This window comes from Heterocephalus glaber, unplaced genomic scaffold (assembly GCF_053883595.1).
Source record: "Heterocephalus glaber isolate CG9 unplaced genomic scaffold, H.glaber_assembly_v1.0 deba00001497, whole genome shotgun sequence".
Classification (NCBI taxonomy): domain Eukaryota; kingdom Metazoa; phylum Chordata; class Mammalia; order Rodentia; family Bathyergidae; genus Heterocephalus; species Heterocephalus glaber.
This window is the reverse complement of record NW_028258320.1, coordinates 50,437,073-50,460,959: the sequence shown is the minus strand read 5'-3', so window position 1 is coordinate 50,460,959 and position 23,887 is coordinate 50,437,073. Positions and strand designations below refer to the sequence as shown.

At 38.5% G+C, this 23,887-nt stretch overlaps 1 protein-coding gene across 1 annotated transcript; it reads left to right on the top strand.

Annotated features, from left to right (window-relative positions):
• The first annotated feature begins 13,475 nt into the window (after positions 1 to 13,475).
• Positions 13,476 to 23,020, top strand: Cyp2e1 (cytochrome P450 family 2 subfamily E member 1). Its single transcript, XM_013069940.3, has 9 exons — positions 13,476 to 13,693; positions 14,502 to 14,661; positions 16,317 to 16,466; positions 16,846 to 17,006; positions 18,137 to 18,313; positions 19,160 to 19,304; positions 20,208 to 20,395; positions 20,882 to 21,023; positions 21,998 to 23,020. Exons 1-9 carry the CDS (start codon positions 13,517 to 13,519, stop codon positions 22,180 to 22,182), a joined length of 1,485 nt encoding a protein of 494 aa, XP_012925394.2. The 5' UTR covers positions 13,476 to 13,516; the 3' UTR covers positions 22,183 to 23,020.
• The last annotated feature ends 867 nt before the right edge of the window (positions 23,021 to 23,887 follow it).

The window sequence follows — 23,887 nt, the reverse complement described above, 5'->3', positions numbered from 1 at the left end:
AGATATTGACAAATTAATTCTAAAATTTAGGTGGAAAAGAACTGTAACAATCAAAACAATTCTGAAAAAGAACCAAGCTATAGGATTCCCACTACCTAGTTTAAATATACACTTAAAGGTCTGAGTGGGGTTTGATGTAAGGACAAATGCACAGTTTAAGATCTGAATAGAGAGCAAGAAATAGACCCATCAAGTACACTCCGTTGATTGTTTGCATGGTAAAATGACAATTTGAAGGAAAAAGGGTATTCTTTTCAACAATAAGTGATGGAACAATTGAATGGTCATATACAAAACAAATGAAACTAGACATATATCACATCGCTAAAGTTCAAGATAGATCATAACCCTAAATATAAATATAAAAATATAAATCTTAAAAGAAAACATAGGAAAAATACTATGTAACTTTGGATTTGGCAAAATTTAGACAATTAATTTAAATGTAATTAAAAGCACAATCCATAAAAGTAAAATCTGATAAATAGGACTTCATAAAAATTATAAATATTTTCTCACAAAAGACACTGTTAAGACAATAAAAAGACAAGCCAAAGGCTTGGAGAATATATTTGAAAAGAACATATACAGTACAAGATTTTTACTCAAAACATAGAAAAGCTCTTAAAACTCAACAAGAAGAAAACAATACAATTTAAAGACAACAGAGATGAACAGACTTCACCAAAGAAGATATATGGGTGCAAGAAGACAGGAAAAGATGCCCACCTTCATTTGTCACAAGGGAAATGCAAATCAGAGAAGCAGTGAGATACCATATCACTGATAGTGATATAGCTAAAGTTCAAAGGCTGGTAACACCAAATGCTGACGTGAATGTGGAGCAACAGGAACTCTCCTCATTGCTGATAGGAATGCAAAATGGTACAGCTTTGGAAAATAGTTCTCCATTCCATAGAAGCTATTATATACCTATCAGGCAACTGACCAAACTGATTCCTAGGTATTAACACAAGTGAAGTTAATACTAAAGTTCATTTTATCAGTGATTGCATGCCACATTCTTTTATTTATATCCTATCTATAAATTTACATTTAAAGTTGATTGATCCTTGACAGCACATAGTTTGGTCTTGCTTTAATTTCTATCTAGTTGGAACAGCTCTGTCCTTTCACTTGAGTGTTTAGATAGCTTACTTTTAGTGTAATTATCAGTATGGTTAATTAAATCCACCGTCTTGATAGACATTTCCTATTGTATCATTAATTGTTATCCTGTTTCTCTTCTTTTGGGTTGACTCTTTTTATGACTCCATTTTGTGACTACTACTGATTTATTATGTATATCACTTTTAAGAATCCTTTTTAGTTGTTGCATTAGGACAGTTATGGTGAACCTTTTAGAGCTTCCAATGATAACTGCGGCATGTGTGCCATAAGTTTGCCACCACTGCTCTAGGATTTACAATATACATATTTAAATAATCAGCATTCAAATAATATTCTACTATTTTACCTACAGTTTAAACATTTTTTCCTCTAGTAAAAACAGACTTAAGAATGAAGAATAGTACTAGCAAATAACATGGGACAACACATATGAAAAAGTACTCAATTTTCCACAAAGACATAGCAATCATAAATACAGATCTACTTAATTAAGGATTTAAAATACCAAAAAGATAAATTGACAAATCCACAACTACATTTGAAATTTTCAATCCTCTTATCTCACTGATTGATAGAAAAAATAAGCAAAAAATAAGTGAGCATTAGAAGAACTGCACCACACAACTAGCCAACTTGACCTGACTGATATTTATAGATCACGTCATCTAACAAGAGCAGAATAGGTGTTCTTCTCAAGTGCATATAGAGTACTCATCAGATAGACCATACTCTGTGCCATATAATAGACTTTAACAAACTAAAAAGAAGGAGAATCATAAACATATGTTATCTGAACGTAGTTAAACTAGAAGTCAAAAATAAAATGATATATAGAAAAGTCTCCAATATTTAGAAACTAAACAACATAGTTTTACATAACTCATAAGTCAAAGAGCTATCAAGAAAAAAATTAAAATATTCTGCACTCAATAAAGAGGAAATATTTTAGATATTTTAAACTCATATCAAAATTTAAAAATTGAAAATATGACCCAGACTTTCCATTAGATATGTACCCAAGAGGAAAAAGAAAACTATTCACACAATTCCATGTACATAAATATCTTCAAGGTCTTTATTTGTTTTCACCAAAAACTAGAAACAGTATAAATATCTATGAACATGTGAATAGATAAACAAATGTTGGTACATACATACAGTAGAAGACTACCTACAATAGAAAAGCATAGACAAATTTTGTTACATTCATACAATGCAATACAACTGCAATAGAAAAGACTGAACTATTAACATACAAAACAATATGAATGAATTTTGAAACTATTACATTGAGGGAAATAAATCTTCAAAGGGAATAAATAGAGTTCCATTATGTGAAATTCTAGAAAATGAAAACTAATCTGTAATGATGGATCTGTGGTTTTCTGGGTATGGAGAGAAGAGGGGAAGATGAGACAGAAAACGATGACAAAAGGACCCAAATATTTAGAGGTGAGGGCTAAATATACTGTGTTGTTTATGGCAGTAGTTTCATAACTGCATAATTCAAAATGTATCAAAACTGTACACTTTTTAAATATGTGCAGGGTCAATAAACTACTAAAAATAAAAATTAAACAATAAATAATTAATGAAAATAACCTGATGTTTGCATAAAAGTCTGTATGCTAATGTTTAAAGTAGCTTTGTGCATAATCACTAAAAGCTGGAAACAGCCAATCTGTCCTCGATGTAAACAGAAGACCAAATTGTAGTATATTCATAGAATGGAATACTACACAGCAATTAAAAGGAATAACGTATCTATTAGTGCACCAGAATGGGTGAATCTTCAGTGAATTTTACTATGTAAAAGATGGCACACCCCAAAGGTATGGCTTCGTTTACATCACAGTCAGGAAAAGACAAAAAAAAAAAAAAAAAACACCTGTAGGAATGGAATGCAGACCAATAGTTGCCAAAGAAGAGAGAAGGGGATTGTATATAAACTGACCATATAAGAGGATTTTTAGGCTCACAACTTTTCTGTGTGACACTGGAAGATGAATGCATGGTGCTATGCAATGTTTAAAGCCCATTCAACTCTAGACCACCAACAGTGAATTTTGTATTAAGGGAAATCTTGAGAAGTCACCCAGAATGTTGAGGTTTTCAAGGTAGAATGCAGTCTGTGAAAAGTGAATTGAACTCTACTGTGAATTTTTGACATAATCTCACTAAGGGAATCTAGTGAAATGGGCTGACCTAAGTAATTACAGAAAATGAAGTTTTGATGAGATTCTATAAGACTGAAGAAAAAGAAAGTACATAAAGACTATATAGTCATTGGTAAATGGGATTCTTATAAGAGCATCAATTTAAAATTCTGAAACTGCTTTATATACATAAAATAGATATATGTAGATAGATGATAGATATAAAGTAAATACACAATATTTACAAGTAAATTTACAGTAGATAATGGGACCCAAGTTTCTCACTATTTGAGAAAGAGGTTACAAATAAGCAAGAGAAGAAGGCTAGAATCAAGCTGTTAATAGTGGAGTACAGTTAGAGATACCAGTAAAAATTTATGTTTAATATGTGTAGACTCTGCCTGCCTTGCAAGCACAAGGTCCTGAGTTCGATCCCCAGTACTAAAAAAAATTTAGATTGATATATGCAACAATACATTGACACGTATGCAGCCTTGGGTTAACATACATGTACATATGTCCTGGTTCTCTTTTCTGAGAGGGTTGAGAAGCAATGATATAAGCAATGAGCACACTCAGTGCTTGCATTTTGGCTTTAAAATACTGTTCTTCAATAAAAAAAGCAAGAGATCATCAGATAAATGGCTGTTTCTAGGTTAAAGGCAAATTTAAGATAAACCTGAAATACCATATGCCAGAATGTAAGAAAGAGCATAAAAAGAAGCACATGCCTGCAATCACAGCACTTGGAAGGTGGAGGCAGGAGGATTACAAGTCTGAGCCCAGCCTGGGCAACTTAGTGACTAATCAGGATGAACCAGTGCATTTAAAAAATTCATTTAAAAGTGAGTTCCCAGAAGTAGAATTTTGTGCTTGAAAAGCCCAGTGACATCAAACTGTGTTGGGCCTCTGCTCTTTCTATCCTCTATCCTAGTCTCATTACAAAGGGTTTGGGTGCCAGGTCAGGGGCAAATCCTGGTATTTTGCAAGAAGCAGCACACATGGTCCACATTATCTGACAGCAATGGAACAAAGGTAGGTATCAATAGCAAAAGAAAAAAATATATATACATATATATATAATCTCTATGTTATTCTTGTTTTTTAGATGAGATACTGGTTTTATAAATGAAGAGAAAGTGAACTTAACTCTACAGATGTAAGAAAATTACATATGTTTTGGTCACTGCTAAATCTGAGGGATGGTAGATGGGGTATATTATGTTTTTCTCACTATTTTTACACATTTGAAACTTTCTCTAATTAGAAAATAATTCCTATGTATTTTTTTGAAAAATATTTCCTTTCTACACCATGGATCAAAGAATGGAAATTAAAACATTTCAAGCTCAACTAATAATGAAAGCATTAAATATCAAACAGGGAAGCAGTAAAAGTGGAACTGGAGGTAAGGATATAGTCATAAATGCATATATTTTTAAAAAGAAGAACTGAAAAGAAATGAGCCAGCTTGGAAGTGAACAGCATAATGAACTCAGAGAACACAAGGTCAGACAATGAAGATGAAGCCAGAAACCATGAAATGCAAATAATGATGAAATAGAAAGGACCCAATTGAGACTTGTTCTTTGAAAAAGGTCAATAAAATAAATAAACTGTGTATGAGGCTATGTAAGAACAAAAAAAGCTTAAATAAACAATATTTGGAGTGAAAAGAGAACATAATGATCAAAGCAATGAGGACTGAATATATAAGAAAATACTAAAATAAACTTAGGTCAAAAGTATAAAAGATTAGAAGAAATCAAGCATTCCTAGAAGAAGAACAATTTTCTACCAGTAATTCAAGAGCTATAGAGCCTGACAAATCATATTTTCCTTAAGCAAATTGGATTATTGTTTTTAAATGTCCTCTCAAATAAAAATACCGGGTAGTTTCAAAAGTGAATTATTTCAAACTTTCAGAAAATAGATCCTCCCTATTCTACACAACTCTTCTGAAGGATCAGACATAAGAGAATAGTCAACAAATCATTCTATGAAAACTGGGGGTAACCCTAACAATATAAAAGCTGAAAAGGACACTAGAAGGGGTCAATCTCATCCTGAACGCAGATGAAAAAAATCCCAAACATACATGTAATAGTAAACAAACCAAATCCAGCTACCGGCTGGTTCTTCCTTTGGTTACAAATCCACCAATATGTAAATAAGATAAAGTGACATGACTATATTGGATCTATCTCAGGATTTTAAGACTGTCTTAACATTAGACTATATATAAATGTTATTTACCACAATAACAAATAAAGGGAAAATGGGTGACCCTTTCAAAAGATGAATAAAAGCTTCTAATACGATTCAACATTACTAATTTAAGAAATACTTATTAGAATATAAATTTTAAAAAGACTTCTTTAAATTTCAAAATGATATCTACCAAACCCTGTAACAGACATCATTTTAAAGGGGGAATGCTAAAAATCACACCTCCATTAAAAAAAGAAACCAAAGCAATAGTGTGCTGAGGCTCTATTCAAACAGTAAGACAAGAAAATGAATTCATAGGAATAAGAATTAGAAAAGATGAGCCAAACTTCTTATTTGTCACAGATGATAAGACTGTGTACTGAAAAACCTCAAGAAGAATCTACCTAGAAAGTATTAGACATAAGAGAGTTTACCAAAAGGGCTGCCTCGAGGGTTAACAAAATCCATTTGCATTGCTAGAGATCAGCAATAAATAGGTAGAAAATGTAATTCTTAAAAACTCTGTTTAAAAATTCTCAGTAACCTAAGAATAAATCTAACATAAGTATATATAATTTATATGAAGAAATTCATAAAATGTGCAAAAGGCTTAAAGAAGTGGAAGTGGAGGGCTGGGGATGTAGCTCAGCAGCACAGTCCCTGCCTGGCAAGTACAAAGGCCTGAGTTTGATTCCTGATGCCAAACAAAGACAAAAGAAGTGGAAGTAGATCACATTCAATGGATAGCAGGAAACAGTATTTAAAGATTTTTAATTCACAGTCTATGTAATGCCAATCAAAATCCCAAAAGAGTTTTTGAAGATATTTAACTGAGTCTTAAAATTTGTATGGAATACGTATAAATGACTAAACATTCTAATTAAAAGATTCTGGCCCCTTTGCAATGCCCTCAAGGTTTTGATCCTGGCTTTATATGTTCAGCTTCATCTCCTATCCCACCCTAAGAGCCAGCCAAGTCTTTTTGACCCAGGAAAGAACACAGCCAAATTGTTTTGTTTAAAAAGACCTCAGGCTCTTCTCCATCTTCTTCTTCCTCTTATTGTAAGGCCTGGTGCAATAGCTGATGTCACATTTAAACAGGATGGCAGGGGGCTGGGGATTTAGCTCAGTGGCACCGTGTCTGCCTTGAAAGCACAAGGTCCTGAGTTTGATACCCAATACCAAAACAAAACAAAACAAAAAACAGGATGACAGCTTTGCTAAGAGAGGAAGGTGAGTTGAGGATTAAGGGAGAGATTTTATAGCTAACTACAGAATTTAGGCTGTGTGCCAAGGAAGGAAAGGAAATGAGTGACTGACAATGAAAAGATGCATCTCATTTAAGCAAAATTATTGGCTGCAGTTGAATAATGAAAGGGGTAACTAGGAAAGATGGGAAATGCTGGTTGGGCAGTGGCATGAAACTGAGACCAAAGAAAAACATATTCTAGAGTTGCAGCTCAATGGTTGAGTACTTGTCTAGGATTCATGAGGCCCTGATCTCCAGAACCACAAAAACAAATGAAACATACATTCTATTTTATATTATTATTTTCAAAGTTATTAAATGTTTCCATTTTAAATTGGAGAAAGCACATATCTAAATATTAAAAAGTCTCACAAAGATCTCTTTTCATCTAAAGCAGCAAGTAATGGCTTGATAAGAAGATTCTGTCACAAGACCAGGAACAGTCTTGTGAACAACTTGGTAATCTGTGTATTTGTCATTGCAAAGGGAGAGCAACTGATTTGACATCTGATGGTCTTGGTTCTCTATACATCATGATGTTCTAATAAATCTGGATGAAAAATAAAATCTCATAACACTGAAAAATGTGTGGAAGAACAAGGAACCAAGGCACTATTGAAAAAAAATATGATGGTAGGACCATTACATTTCAAGCCTCACAAAACTTTATTAATTAAAGTAGTGTATCATTGGCCCAGGAAGAGCCAGACTGGCTCTTATGTACTGCGGGTATGGGAACCCTGACCTGTGCAGGAAGGATTAGAGATCTGGGATGAGAAATTAGGACATTCATATCTACATGGAAAAAATATTTCATCCTTAGTCCTTATGATAAACAAAAATCAATTCTATCTGGATTTAGACATATATATTAAAAACAAAACTTGCAAATAGGCAACTATCTTTATCTTTCCATGGTAAGGAAGAATCTTTAAACTCTCCCAAAAAGTGCTCACATTCAAATTAATTTCTATAATTTGAGAGTATCTGTTTTCTTTAAAGAGAAAATAAAAGAGAGAAAAACAAACAGTGGGAAAAAATCATTTTAACATATAAAACTAAGCAAGAATTGTTAACCACACTACAAATAATCACAGATTCTCTTTTTTCTTCATAATTAGGGAGATGCAAAGTAGAACACAACCATTTCATTCCCAGTAGATGGGCAAAAGTTAAGAAATGTATGAATGATACCAAGTGCTGGAGAGGGAGTAACACAACACAGCACTCGGGCCTCCCATGAGGGTGCAGAGGGGCTCAAATACGTGGGAAATGGCAGGGTGCCTTGTGCACCAGGTTGTCAGGTACAGCCTGGTCCACAGATGTTCTTGCACAGTGCTCCTCAAAGTACATGCAAAAGCGTTCCTAGCAACAGTCTTTGCAATGTTTGCAAAATCTTAGGAATAGTCTAGCAGGATGGTGGGTAAATAAAGTGTTTCATAGTTGTATCAGTGAAGTCATGAAGTCAGTGACCGGCAGCCGCACCTCACATCCTATTTTATAAAGGCAACGGGGTGAAAAATTCAAGACAGAGGATGTGGTGGTGTGTGCTGGCAGATGCAGATGGAATGGGTTGGTGGTTCTGGGTTAGGGTCAGGTGCTTGGTGTTCATGATATTAGCACTCTTTGCACCTGCACTATCTCACAATCCTTATCTATGCATCAAATAAAGTATTAAAGACTTCAAGCACTTTGGAGCTCGGTTTCCTTTCTCTCCCGCATTGGCGCCCTCTGGTGGGCATCTGCGTGTCCCGCAAGCATTACTTTGAAATGATTGCATCTCCTTGAGGCTCTCAAGGAGTTGAAGCCCAGACGAGACCGGCAACTGCTTCCTCCACGCAGCAGGCCTAACCTCGCTCCTAGGAAATCAGTATTGTTTGTGCCTATAAAGTTAAACTGCAGCTCAGACAGAGAATGAGTCAAATGACAGATAAGAGAACATAGCATAGAACCCCACTCCCTTGATGTGGAAACTCTAGGTCTAGCTGGTTTGCCCTTTGGACGCTGTGATGTTGTCCGCTCGCTCTCTGCTTGTTTTACTTGGAAAAGATTTTTGGCTTTTGTCAAGATTGATATTTTTAATGAAAAGAGATATTTCTGCCTTTTACCATAAAAACAAGAGATTCCCGGGGGTAAATCCTCCAATCAATTATACTGGTCATGTTTCCAGCACCATCACTGTTTCCTTCCCTTCTTACTATGTAGTCCTTTTGGACATCAAGAAAAGTAACACACTTCTACCTTTTTCCCATTGTGCCCTAAGGATTTATGGCCACTGAGGGTCCTCTTAGAGAACTTCTGGGATATTTTATACTTCCTTCTTGTGAATATGAGTGTGCATTAAGCCCAACAGAAAATATTTCTGCCATGTGATCTTCCATTAACAAGGACACAGCCCTATGGAAAAAGGCCAGAGAGCCAGGGGAGTAGACCTTCCAGATGTGTCCCTTTGTGTAGCCTATCTTCTTTCTCCCCATTAAATCTGGTAGGAGATTTCACATGCCTGGGATCAGGGATAAAAGACACAACAGGACATAGATGAGACAGACAAAAAGATCATTAGAGTGTATACTTGAGGGCAAATAAGTTTTTGATAAGGGAATCTTAATTATATTGCCAACAGTTGATGTATAAAATAGAAGTAAATATATTTGAACAAATTAAAAACTAGAAATTCTGAACCTAAAATTCCCTAGAGTTGGGGTGGTGTGGTATATTGCATGAAAAGTGAAGAAGAAATCTATGCTAATGGTCTCTTTCTGTTGAGATCAGAAGCTGTTGGTTAGTTATTCAAGTTAATGAAGAATATCAGTCTAAAGATATTTTCAGATAGAAAGGTAATATCTAACAGAATAACAATAGGATTTTGGAACTTCAAAGCATCAAACAAGAAGAGGAACAAAGAAAACATGATCAATTCAGCAGAAGATATGAAAATGATACACATTATAAAGCCAAATTTACCAGTAAACATGATGAATATGGCTAATAATTCTCCTTCTGAAAGGAAAAACTTTCTGATTATGTCAAAACTATAGGATGTTTACAAGACACTTATAAAGAAACAATTTTGTTTCAGAGAGATACTTAAAATGTTACAATGAATAAAGATAATAATTTAAATCCACATAAACAGGAAACACTTGTGGCCACAGTGACCAAAAGGGACACAAAGCTATTTATACTGCTGAAGTCTTGGAAAGTTGCTGACTTTGCAACCTCTCTTGCATATAGGAGGGGATATGTTCTAACCAATAATTTTAAAAATTTTAAATTTTCAAGAAATTTCTTGGGATACTTTCACTTTACTAATGAAAAGGACAGATAAGAGAAGACTTCTAGAATGGCAGAGGAAGACCCTCTAGGATCTCTTCCTCCAGAAGGGTAATGAGAACACTGGAAAAATTGTCAACATAAAGAAAAAAGTTGAAATACAGCCTCAGAGACCAGAGGGACCTCAATATCTACACATGAATAATGGGAGCCCCAGAAGGAGAAAAAAGAAGGGAACAGAAAAGCAATGTGAAGAAATAACGGCTGAGAATTCCCCAAATTTAATTTTTTAAAAACACTTATCTACATAACCAAGAACCTTAACAAATTTCCAGTAGGATAAACTAAAGGAGACTCACATCCAGACACATCGAAGTCAAACTATCAAACAAAGACAAAGGGAAACTGGAAGACAGCAGAGCAAAGTGAACCATCGCTACAAGCCATACTCTCTACATACAGCAGCAGCTGCGCACTGGGACTGGAGGGACCAGAAGGAGGAGGCAACACATTCATAATGCTCAAAGAACCTCTGTATCCAGAAAAAAAAAATACTCTTCAAAAAAGAAAGCAAAATGAAGAAGTCTCAAATAAAATAACTGAGGGAATGTCACAAAGAGGCCTGTTTTCTAAAAATATTAAAAGGAGTTCTTTGGGGTGAAATAAAGGACACTGGATAGCAATTCAAATTCATATGATACATAGAATTAAACTAAGTTCAAAAAAATAGTTTAGCAAGTTTAAAATAAAAATAAGAAAAGATGAAAAGAATTGGCAACATGTTTTTTTCTTAGAGGGGCTTAAAATATGGAAGCTACCCCTCTGTGGGGTGGATTTGGAACTCTTACTTTTTGCTTCATTCACATCTATATTATTTGTATATTTTACAAGGACATGTTTTACTTTCTCTATTAAAATTATCTTTTTTAAATAATACTTTAACTCTAGTAGACTCCAACTCCATTGTTTTACTAACAAGATCTATCATGGTTTCCAAGTCCAGAAAATTCCTCTACAATTTTAAGTACTCAAGAGCATAGAGAAAGATAGAGGGCATTTCTACGATTAGTAAAGTTAACATGATTCTTACACAAAAACCTAATAAAACTCAAAAAAATTAACAGCCCAATTTTATTTATGGGTATAGAAGCAAAGATATTAACGGTAGTATTAATGAGTTGACACTGTTAACATGTTAAAAGAGTATCACCCATGGAAAGTTGGTTGTGATGTGAAACTATGGGTGTACTTTTATATGAGACACTGCTTTCATTTAGCATCACACTAGCAGATCTTGGTAATAATCATGGGATCGTCTCAATCAAAAACATATTTCATTAACTCAACTCTCATTCCTGTACAATGTTGTGAACTAGAGAAGAAAACTGTCCTAATATGATCTCTCTGCATACCTAGCTAACTAGTAGAGTGATGAAAGCTTGAAGAATCTTCCACTGCTATAGGCAGATGGTGCAGCCACCTCTACCAACCTGATTATCTGACCTTGTCCTAGAAGGTCCAATCAATTGAATGAGATGTAAAACAAATAAAATTCTTTGCTTCTAAAAAGAAGCCCACAGAAACATCCTTTTTTTCAAAATATTTATTTCTGTATATAGAACTTGATGTTGATTGGACCCTCAACAGCATTTCAGCCAAAAGGCCCAATATAGTGGGACCTTGCTACGGACTGCATCTGCAGCCTTAGACTCTCTGGGATATACATGTTAAAGCAAGCTGTGGAGGTGTAACTGTTCTCAGCCAATGGAAGCCAGAAGTTTGCTCCACTTTTCACACTTTTCTACTTCCTGTCCTCACCCCACCTTGACTTCCTGCCTAAAGGGGAGCTAACTCTGCTCCTCTGTCACCAGGAGAGACCAATAGCAAGGGAACTTGTAGAACTCATGAGCATCTTCCCTGAATAGGCTTGTTTGGGTCTGGGAAAGGAGAATAGGGTACAGGGATCAAAACAACTCAGTGTTCTCCCTCAAGATAGAGCTCACCCCACACTGACCCCTGGAGAAGAGTCAACAGGAGGGCACATAATGACCCCACCCAGAAGCAAGGCAGCTCATATCATCAGGTCTTACCTCAAAGGCAAGAAAGTCCCTGAAGCCCCTAACAGAAGGTAACACTTCTCCATAGTCAGGAGAGTCAACAAACAGACATCAGCACCATAGCTGTGGCTTTAAAGGCAGAACAATGACTTGTCCATGTTGATAAAAGATTACCTGGGGGAAAACTGACTTAGAATGCAGTGTATGGTGTCTAGTCTCATTTTTATGTAAGTAAAAGACCATTGCCCAAATCCACAAATGATTTGGATGCACTGTGGGATTTTTTTCCTTATTTTTCATCACATTTTCTGCAGTACACAAAGATATGTTACTTATATAAAATTACAATATGCAAATAAAGACCTTCCCAATATTACTAATTAGAAAACAGAAAGAACAATAGTCTCTTTACACTACACATATACATACACACATATGCATGCATACACACACATGCAAAACTCACAAAATACCTGGAGACAGCCCTAATAGGAAAGTAGATGTAAGACTATATGAAGGAAATAATGTACATAAGAAGTCCAAAGAAATGTGGAACTTCTGGATAAACAAAGACTGGTTATTTTAAAAATACAAATTCTTCTAAATTTAATTCATTGATATAAGACAAATCCAATAAAAATCCCTAATGTAATTTTTTTAGAATTTGACAAAATTATTCTGTAGAATAATTTCTACCAAATTTTCTAGAATAAAAATATACCTCTTTTAAAATAATCAGAGATTAACTTTCTCAAAACTGGTAAACTTTTGCTTTGGTTCTTTTTCCTTCCACTGGATTAACCAGTTATTTTGACAAAGTAGAATGGGATTCAGAAGTTGAATTCCCACCTCTGCCCTCAATAGTTTCCAAGTAGTGACTACTGCAGTAGTAGTGTACTGAGGCTAATTAGACAAATCTCTTGATCAGAAATTAAGAGACATTTGCTGCTTGAGCTGGTCCTTTCCTGAAATGACCAATGTATTATTGGTGTGTCTTTACATAAATCCTACCCAAACAAACTCGCAAAAATAATCTGAATATTCCCCACCATTCCAACTGGTATCAAGGAGGAGGACAGTCTCCTATTTCCTGGACTGGCCTAGAGATTTAAATAAAGGAAATCTTTTCATTTTATTTGGAGAATTAAAGTGTCCCTGGATGTGTTTATTTGCACTGTGACAGATGTCAGTAACCAGAGTATTGACAGAACACAGCCTCATTTTTGTCAGGTCACTGGATGAAACTTCTAAGAGACATGTGATGCAGGGATCCCTTTGAAATGACAGCCAACACCACTAATAATAAACTAACACCTTGGCCAAGGGAGAAGGAAGGTGGCATTGGTTGGTAGGTTACCCTCCTCTCAAAGATGCATTATAAAAGCTTTACCTTTCCATGGATCATTACCACAAGTTAGTGGTGAAATCCCAGAGGAGCCATGGCTGTACTTGGCATCACTCTTGCCCTGTTGGTGTGGGTGGTCACCCTCCTGCTTATATCCATCTGGAAGCAGATCTACAGCAGCTGGAACCTACCCCCTGGACCTTTCCCACTTCCCATTATTGGGAATCTTCTCCAGGTGGATATCAAGGATATTCCCAAATCCTTCACCAAGGTAGGAGAATAATTTTAATTTTAGGGGGAGTAAGTCAGGAATTATATTTAATACATGTGTATTCAATTCACTGCCAAAGTACTGTTATTTAAAACCAGCCTGTTATGACTTACCTGAATAATAGCATCTAATACAGAGTAATGTACAGAACACTTACCTAGTGATAGATGGTGAGCATGGAGCACTCAGGATGGGCTTTGGCTTCACAGACCCTGGAAGCCTCATGTAGTTGGCATGATTATAGGGAGACTGGTGTGGCCATAGTTGCCAAGGACCAGCTCTGATGCCAGTGATGGATGCACCTGTCTGGTGTCAGCCTATGTGATACCAAAGAACAGGCTGAAGAATGAAGTGTTGGAGCAATTTGTGCTTCATCAGAATAACACTAACCTCCTGCAACTACTGTGAGTATTGTGTGAGTTAACCAAGGTCAGAATGTCACAAGGCCCAGAGCCGGTTCTTGGTATGTATTTTAGGAAGCATCATTTTACACTGAGAAGGTGCATTTGTGGCTGGGGCACAGGCTCCAGGTCAGCAGGCAGCACCATGGGATCCAGATCCTTGATTTTGGAAGCAACAATAGAGTTACAAGTGCAGGCACTGGAGCCACAGCTGCAGGAAAGGACCTTGAGGAGCCAAAGTGCCTGACGTTGATGGTCAGACTAGAGTCTTCCTGTGTTAAGCTGGACAAAGATGACCTTACCCTAAATCTAATTTCCTGATGGACCACAATAAATGTAATGGGGGGCTCTAGAGCAAGGCATTTTCTCTGCATGCTTCCACCCACTGTATATGGTGGTCCCCACAGCTGGCCAAGCGCTATGGGCCTGTATTCACACTGCACCTGGGCTCACGACGTATAGTTGTCCTACATGGCTACAAGGCAGTAAAGGAGGTGCTGCTGAACCACAAGAATGAATTCTCTGGCCGAGGTGAAATCCCCGTGTTCCAGGAATACAAGGACAAAGGTGAGTCTGCTTCCTGACAATGAGTGGGGCACACCCACAGGGACAATGATGAGTGCAAACCATCCACCCAGCCAAATCTTACCCTAACAATAATAGTGACAGCCATGGAATGAAGATGAAAGCCAAATGACACTTCAGACCAATTCGTGATAGTTTATACATGGGTAAAAGCTACTGTGAGTAGTACTGTATACCAACCAGTTGGGCTCTCCTAGCACCCAGGCTGACTACAGAAAAGTAAGGCCTGAGCCAGCCTTCCCCCAGGATCTGCCTCTAGTTCTGCACTTCCTGGGATTCTTTCCACTCACGGTTTCAATTGCTCTGTAGTGTAAATGGTTCCATCCACCAGATTTCCTCACCTACCATTTGGTACCCAAACCTGCTGGACACTGACTGTTATGTGGGATTTTAAACTGGTGACCTCACAGCCATATGCTCTGCCTCTTGGTTTTCCTGCACATCTTTCCAGTCTGTTTCTGAAGTCTTTGCATCTTACAAGAGGTGGCATTTGATATTTTCCTCTACAACACTGAGATTTGTTTTACTGTGCTGTCTCAGTAAAAGCAAAATTGTCTCAGCCCTTGTCATCACCTCAGAGGTTGTTGGAGGAAGACTTCATAAAATAGGGTCCTGTTGTAAAGAGAACACTCCTGCTTTGGGGCCTTTATCTACCACTCATAGGTCCAAGGCATTTGTGTTGAAGGCAGCAAGGGAGGGGCCAGGATTTGTGTCTCCACAGGTTGGTCTCAAGGAGTCTTTGCTGCCTCCACCTAGATTTCCAAAATCCTATTTTAATACATGCCACATGGCTTAGACTGACACTGGATAAAGTAAGAGAAAGAAGGAAGAAGGGAGAGAGGGAGATACAAGGGGCCCCTGGATTATAAGGGCTCTGCTGGGTAGGAACTGGCTGGGACTGGCCAGGGTGAGCTGGTCCCAAGGGGATTAATGGTCTTCAGAGAGATAAGCTGAAGAAGACAGTGCTCAGGGTACTCAGGCCCGTATCTAGAGAAGCACAGAAAATGTTCATAGGATTGACTCTGATAGGGACGCAACATTTTTAAAGGAAAAATATTTAGATCTGCTGATTCTCAATGTCTTTATGCTGCAGGAGAATCCAGCATGCCACATGCCAGGAGGAGAGGGAGGGCAGAGGAGGGTTTTAACCACCAAGCAGCACATAGAAGGAACAGTATTCAATCTTCCCAGCTCAATGGTCCCTGCAGTGGGAAATCGTGTGAACTTTGGATCTTAGTCAAACCATTGCTATGAAGCCAGAAAGCCAAGTTGTGATGTTGACAGTGTGAGAGTTCAAATCCATGGGAACAGAAAGGCTGTCCAAGAATTTTGTCAATAGGCAGAAAAGAGGTGAGAATTCTTTCTTTAAGTAGCCACATGAAGTTTTATTTGACATGGAAAGGTTCAGGGGAAAGTGGAAAACCAAAGAAAATAAACTGGTGCCATGAAGAAGAAAGCATCCAGAAGGGATGAAATGTGCCAGAGAAGCATGCCACATTCCCTCCTCCCTCTGCTTCTTCTGCACCTACAAGCCCAGCCCACTACCCCGAAAGTCCTGTCATGCCACTTCTCACTCCAGCCCCATCTCTCCAAGAACTGGGCATTTGAAGTAACCTCTGCTGGAACCTCTTCCTTAGGAATTATTTTCAATAATGGACCCACCTGGAAGGATGTCCGGCGGTTCTCCCTGAGCATACTCCGAGACTACGGGATGGGAAAACAGGGCAATGAGGCACGGATCCAGAAGGAAGCTGGGTTTTTGCTGCAGGAGCTCAGGAAGACCCAGGGTATATATCCTTCACCATATAGCAGGGGATGGGGATTCTTGACCAGGCCCTCAGACTGCATTCAATAACTTGGAAACAGTTGGCAGCTAAGGGGACTTTGGGCATATTGGTGTTTCTGATGAGTTTCCAGCTGTTCTTCTAAGGAGAGCAAGAGTGGCCACCATGTGTGATTGTTATCCCCTAGATAGCATTTAAAAGTAAAGAAAACCTGAAGTGGCTGAAATATGCACTCTTCTGTGCTTGTTAAATTTTTAGGGTATGTTGCCATGGCCATTGGCAAAGACTTACAGGAGACTAAGTTGTGGGTTGGGGAAGGTTTGGTGATCATGTTCACACCACTTGCCCCCACATGGATTCTGACATCTTACCTGTTTTCCAGGCCAGCCTTTTGACCCCACTTTTCTCATTGGCTGTGCTCCCTGCAATGTCATAGCTGACATCCTCTTCCACAGTCGTTTTGACTATAAGGACAAGACATGTCTGAGGCTCATGAGATTATTCAATGAGGACTTCTACCTACTCAGTACTCCCTGGTTGCAGGTGAAGCCATTTCCCTCTTTTCCATTAATCTTCAATTGTATAGTTTACATTAGATTAAAGAGAAGGAAAAATTGGTTATACATGATAGGCCTACAAAAGCCTGAGATCAGGAGCATTTCAGAGGGTGTTTTACTAGGTAGCTCTGAAAGACATCTATGGTGCTCTCATTTTCTAATCTCACAGAATGTATCAACCCATGTGAAAGTACACTGTCTACAAGAATTGCCTCCAGACTGGATAAAGAAAATGTGGGTTTTTTTATAAAATGGAGCACTACTCAGCCATAAAAAATGAGAAATTAGAGACATTTATAGCTAAGTGGATGCACATTGAGGCGATACCCTTAAGTGAAAAAAATAGGACACACATGTATAAATACCGAATAGTTTCTCTGATGTGAGAAACTGAAAGTGTAAATAAGGACTAAATGTATAATAGGTAATGTGAAATAGGAAGAAAAGGGTCAAAGGGGAAGGAAATGGGAGGGCTAGGGGAAAGGATAGAAGGAAATGGGATTAATATGAGAAAATGGAAAAATAGGAACATAATCTTTGTAAATAGGGAGGACTGGAGGGGTTGAAGGGAGGGCTGGGCAAGGGTGAAAAATAAGAACCAAGAGAGATTATGTAAAGGTGCAAATTTCCAATGATGAATGTCATTATATTGTATACCTAAAATGTACCAATGATTAGAATGAATAATCGATAATGTAAAATAGGATGAAAAGGTCCAAAGGGGTAGGGGTAGTGGGAGGGGCAGGGGAAAGGAAAGAAGGGAAAGGAAAAATGCTGAGAAATGGAAAAAATGGAAATAAAGTGTTTGTAAATAGGGAAGGGTGGAGGGGGTGAAGGGAGGGCTAGGAATGGGGAAAAAATAAGAACCAAGATGCATTATGTAAAGGTACAATTCCCAATGAGAAATGTAATTGTGTTGTATACCTACAATGTACCCATAAAAGAATTTAACAAAAAAAAAAAAAGAATTGCCTCCAGAAGATAGTTTTAGCTCCAAATATTCCAAATAATACAATAATGGAAGCCATACATTCAGGTTTTGAGGTTATTATTTCAGCACATAAAAATTATGCTGCAGCCAGAAAAAAATAGTAATATAATTCCCTCTCTCTACATTTTTACAATTATTTTTCAGACTACCTATGCTACATGCCTGGAAGCCACAGAAAAGTAATGAAAAATCTGTCTGAAATAAAAGCTTATGCATTAGAAAGAGCTAAAGAACACCTTCAGTCACTGGACCCCAATTGCCCCCGGGATGTCACTGACTGCCTGCTTGCAGAAATGGAGAAGGTACCCACAATCCACCACATGAAATGGGCTTGCTAGGATGGAATTGGGTGCATAGACTTCTCACACTGATGTGAGACCCACTTGCTGGTGTCCAAACTACCCACTATAGTTTTAACACTATATATATATATATAACTATATAGTTTTAACTATAACTAACTACTATAGTTTTATACAAACACACTAGGCTTAAGCATGATCGCCCCACTCCATTCTTCATACATGGAGGCACAAGGGTGAGTGGGCTGGCCATGGGGCCCTCATCTCAGCTCCCTCCAGGCCAGGCTGGGTTGTACTCCTTTGACTATCACATATTGTCTAAGAAGACCTCAGTATTCTTTGTTTATACTTATTCCCCAATTGTGTCTGGTTTTCAGGCACTCCCAAGCCTCCCTGTCTTCATCTCCCACCAGCCCCTAGAATCTTTCCTCTGACTCAAATTGGTGAGGCCTCTACTTCCTTTCCTATGACCTGAAAACAACATATGAATTCCATGCCTATTTCCCCTGGATAACTCCCCAGACTGTCTGAAAATCCAGCCATCAGTTTAGTCCCTTCCTGTCTACCCTTGCCACATGGTCCAAAGGTACCAGCCTCAGGGCAGAAGGATTGCTCTGGCACTCTTGGCAAAGACAGAGTCCGGTGGCCTAGATAAAGATTTCTGCTTGCCCCAGCCTATTTCCTGGGAGCCTGTTTTCCCAGTTGTGAGGTAGAGATGCTTGAGTCCTGGTTGCACTGTCTCTTAAACCCTGGCTCCTCCCTCATGAAGGGCAGCAGGTGCCCCTTTCCCAGCCATCCAAAGACATCCTCTCACCAGGTACCTCTCTGTCTCCTGTGTTTTCAAAGGAAAATCAGAGTGGGGAGCTTTCTATGTACACAATGGAAAACATTTCTGTGACTTTGGCTGACTTGTTCTTTGCGGGAACAGAGACTACCAGCACCACTTTGAGATATGGGCTTCTGATTCTCATGAAGTACCCAGAAGTTGAAGGTACATAAATGAAAAGCAAGATATTCAGGCAACACAGTTAAATCTCACAGCATGGCCAGCCTTGTGCACATTAGGCTCCAGTCTGTAGCTGCTTGTTAACCTTGGGTGCTGTGGGATTGCTGGATGAATTGCTTTGATGGCAGAAGTCCTTGTAAGTGCAAGGAACCTGGTACCCTTGAACACTGGTCAATTCATGCCCTACCAGGGCTACTGGATACAGAAAAGAATGACCTAAACTAAGGTGGAGAGAGACAGTGGGTCTGCATTCTGCTAAGTAACTTATTTATACTAATCAAAGTAATATTCCAATTGCCCCTACCATTTCCCTTCATATTCTTCAGAAATATACAATAAACCAGTCCAGGGCAATCATTAATGCAAAGATTTCTCTCCAAGAAAAAATTCCTAAGACTCTTTTCTTATTCTCATCTCCTGACATGAAGAGAGATGGATAAAGCATCAGCAGCTAGGATAATGGATACCAAAACTTTCTGTAAACTATAAATAACCTCATAGAATTTATTTCTTATTACCAATCGTTGGTAATTTATTCAATAATTCAAAGGGCCTAGGGTATCTTAAGCACTGTTTAGTATGCTCCATAAACATCCACTGGGTGAGTTTGATGAATAGATGGAAGAGTGATTAGATACATGTGAAGTTGGAAGGATGGTTGGATGGAGGGATGGATGGTTAGATGAATGGTAGATAGGTGAATGAATAAGTAGTAGATGGGTGGCAAGATAGGTGGGCAGGTGCATAGGTGTGGGTGGATAGCTGGAAGGGTAATTAGATAAATGGGTGGATGATAGGTGAATGTCCAGCCTGGAGTCAACCCTTCAAATTAATTTTATATATCTTTATATTCCAATTGATTTCTTTATATTTCTTATATCTTGGCAGAGAAACTTCATGAAGAAATTGACAGGGTGATTGGGCCAACACGCATACCTGCTGTCAAAGACAGGTTAGAAATGCCCTACATGGATGCTGTAGTACATGAGATTCAGCGATTCATCAACCTAGTGCCCTCCAACCTGCCCCATGAAGCAACCCGAGACACCATGTTCCAAGGATACCTCATCCCTAAGGTCAGACATGAGCTGGAACACACACCATGAGCACCATCCTGTCAGCACATCACTTCCTCTACCAGAAGCACGACGGGGGTCCACAGACTCTGTTCCATATCAGTTGGCCTAGGCTAGATCAGCTCCTCACCCTGCAGAGTGCTGCTTCCCCAGCAGTCCTAGCATGGACCTAGGACCAAAAAGATGGAGGAACTCTGGGAAAATGCCTCCTCTAGTGACACCTGGGATTTGTAGAAATTCCAACACCAGCAAAAAACAGCTGCAGCAACCAGTCCTGGAGTCCATCCTGTGAAAAGTTTAGGGGTTTTCTTCCATTTAGACCTGCCCTCTGACTGCTTTCTATTTAGTCGCTACCTAAACAAGTTCTCCAACTGGAAAGATACTAGCTTGTGCAACATAAAATTCAAACAGCCTTCTTCTCTGGGGTTCCCAGGAGAGATCATGTTTTGTTAACTTGACTGATGGATACACCTATGCTTCCCTCAGGGCACAGTTGTCATTCCAACTCTGGACTCCGTTTTGTATGATGACCAAGAATTCCCAGATCCAGAGAAGTTCAAACCAGAGCACTTTCTAAATGAAAGTGGCAAGTTCAAGTACAGTGACTACTTCAAGGCATTTTCTGCAGGTAAGCAGGGTTCAGAGACAACACTTTGCCTAGCCAATCTCTCCTCTGCTCCTCATCTCTACTCCATACGTGATCAGGCAGGTACAAATGTCCCAGAACCATCACATTCCTTGTTTCTATTTAAAATATGACTCAACTGTGCTCCTTCTTATTCAGAGAAGTTAAATGACATTTTTACCAGACATCTTGAAGATGAGGTGTTGTAGATGTATTACTTTTTCAGAGGGATATTTTGTCTCCTTCATTGTTAAACTCTGTTTGTGCTTTAACAGGGCTTAGTGAAAGTCTCTCAAAACCATGTTACTGGAGGAGGCTGAAGCAGGAGGATTGCAAGATCAAAGCTAGCCTCTAATTTAGTAAATAAGACCCTGTCTCAAAGTAAAAATTAGAAAAAGGGAGTCAGGCACTAAGCTCAATCCCCAGTACTGCAAAAACAAACAGATACCATATTATCTAATCTTCCATAACTTTAAACAAGGGTTATGAAACAGACTCTGACCTTTGGTCACCTGAACTCATCATAGGAAACATGAAAGCTATCCTGGGATGTGACTCAGTGGCCCTTCTAAAGCCCTTGGCTCCTTCCCAGGGCCTCCCCTACAAGCAGCTTGATTTCAAGCTAACTTTCATGCTTTGATTGCTAACTTGGCCTTACTTCCTTCCTGTAGGGCATTGTGAGTAAGCATTGGGTAGCATATTCTTTACTGGGCAGAGACCATTTTCCTTACTTCCAAGTTTTTGTATCTGCATCCTGGATGACTGATGGCATGTAAGAGCTGGCCTCTGAATAAACCAATGTCATTAATATTCTTGTTCATTAATATGCTTTGTATTTCCTCCTAGGTGAAGAGAGTAAATCCTGGTTTAGGACAGAGTTTACCCACAGCCTCCTCCTGCCCCTCTCCTTGCAAGCTCACTGTTAAGAACATTGTCTCTCTGAGACTCTGTCTCATCAATGCTGTTGTTACTTCTAGGAAAACGGGTGTGTGTTGGAGAAGGCCTGGCCCGCATGGAAGTGTTTCTGCTTTTGACTGCCATTCTACAGCATTTTAATCTGAAGTCTCTTGTTGAGCCAAAGGATATCGACCTTAAGCCCATCACAGTTGGCTTTGGCAACATTCCACCACACTACAAACTCTGCCTCATTCCCCGATCATAAGTGTAAAAAAAAGACACCCTGGAACACACCTGTCCCCTAAGTGCAGCCTGTGAGAGCCTCTCAGGGCCCAGAAAGATGCTCCCCAGTCTGTGAGGACCAGCAGCTCCACAGGAGTGAATCACACCAGAGACAGCCTTTCCACAGTCAATCTTCAATTGGAAGCAAAATTCAAAGATTTGTTGAACTTACTAAACCAGTATTCAGTTCAAGGCAGTGTTGAAGTCCTGGAAACAATGGTAGTTAAGAATCTCCCACTCTGAGTTCAGCTATGCTCTTCTGAAAAAGTAGAATTGTCTAGTCACCATGGTCAGTATGTACAAGAGACAGATTAAAAAGGAGGGGGGGGGGGGGTACTGTAGATAAGGCAGGACTTACTAGCCTGGTCAAAAGCCGTTCCATTCCCATCTTGCCTTAGGAGGTGAAGTTGTTTCTTGGCCACACTATGACCATCAGTCTGTCCTGTATATTATGGTAAAACATGTAAAACAAATCAACACAGCCATCTATTATTATCTCTCAATATTAAAATGTGACATTGTATCTGGAAAAAGAAATTCTAAGTATACAGAAGCCCTTGAGGGGAATGAAACAAAAATTAACAAAACATAAAATCTCAGTGGATAAATGTTAATGTAGTGAAATGGAAGAGAATTTAATAACAAGGACCGTATCCTCCTTGGCTCATATGCACCAGCGAGCCCTTGCTGTGCATACAACTGTGACTCATTTTCTCCTTTGTCCTATGGAGATGAGAACAGCCCCTTCCCACTGCACACACTTACCAAAACACTGTGCATTCTGTGTAAATGTTTCTTAATAAAATGTGTAATATTTCAAAGCCAGCAGCTCAGGATCTTCCATCCTCTCTGTCTGTTACCTCTCTGCTTCCATCTCTTAAGGATTTCATTGAGCCCACTCACAACCCAGGATAATCTCCCCATCTAAAGATTCTGAATTTATTTATTTTTTAATTATTTTATTGGTACATTTTAGATATATAACACAATTACATTTCTCATTGGGAACTTGTACCTTTACATGATGCATCTTGGTTCTTAATTTTTCCCCATTCCTAGCCCTCCCTTCACCCCCTCCACCCTTCCCTATTTACAAAGACTTTATTTCCATTTTTTCCATTTCTCAGCATTTTTCCTTTCCCTTCTTTCCTTTCCCTTGCCCCTCCCACTACCCCTATCCCTTTGGACATTTTCTTCCTATTTAGCATTATCAATTATTAATTCCAATCATTGGTACATTTTAGGTATAAAATATAAAGACTTCATCATTGGAAATTTGCACGTTTACATAATCTCTCTTGGTTCTTATTTTTCACCCTTGCCCAGCCCTCCCTTCAACCTCTCCATTCCTCCCTATTTACAAAGATTATGTTCCTATTTTTCCATTTTCTCATATTAATTCCATACCCTTCTTTCATTTCCCCTACCCCTCCCACTTCCTTCCCCTTTGCCCCTTTTCTTCCTATTTCTCATTACCTATTATACATTTTAGTCCTTATTTACACTTTCAGTTTCTCACACCAGAGAAACTATTCAGTATTTATACATGCGTGTCCTATTTATTTCACTTAAGAGTATTGCCTCAATGTGCATCCATCTAGCTATAAATGTCTCTAATTTCTCATTTTTTATGGCTGAGTAGTACTCCATTTTATAAAAAAAAAATTTCTCTATCCAGTCTCCAGTTG

Coding starts and splice junctions, on each gene's coding strand:
- Cyp2e1 (XM_013069940.3), top strand. CDS start 13,517: ATGGCTGTACTTGGCATCACTCTTGCCCTGTTGGTGTGGGTGGTCACC. Junction 14,662..16,316: donor CCAGGAATACAAGGACAAAG/GTGAGTCTGCTT, acceptor CCTCTTCCTTAG/GAATTATTTTCAATAATGGA. Junction 21,024..21,997: donor CTTCAAGGCATTTTCTGCAG/GTAAGCAGGGTT, acceptor TGTTACTTCTAG/GAAAACGGGTGTGTGTTGGA.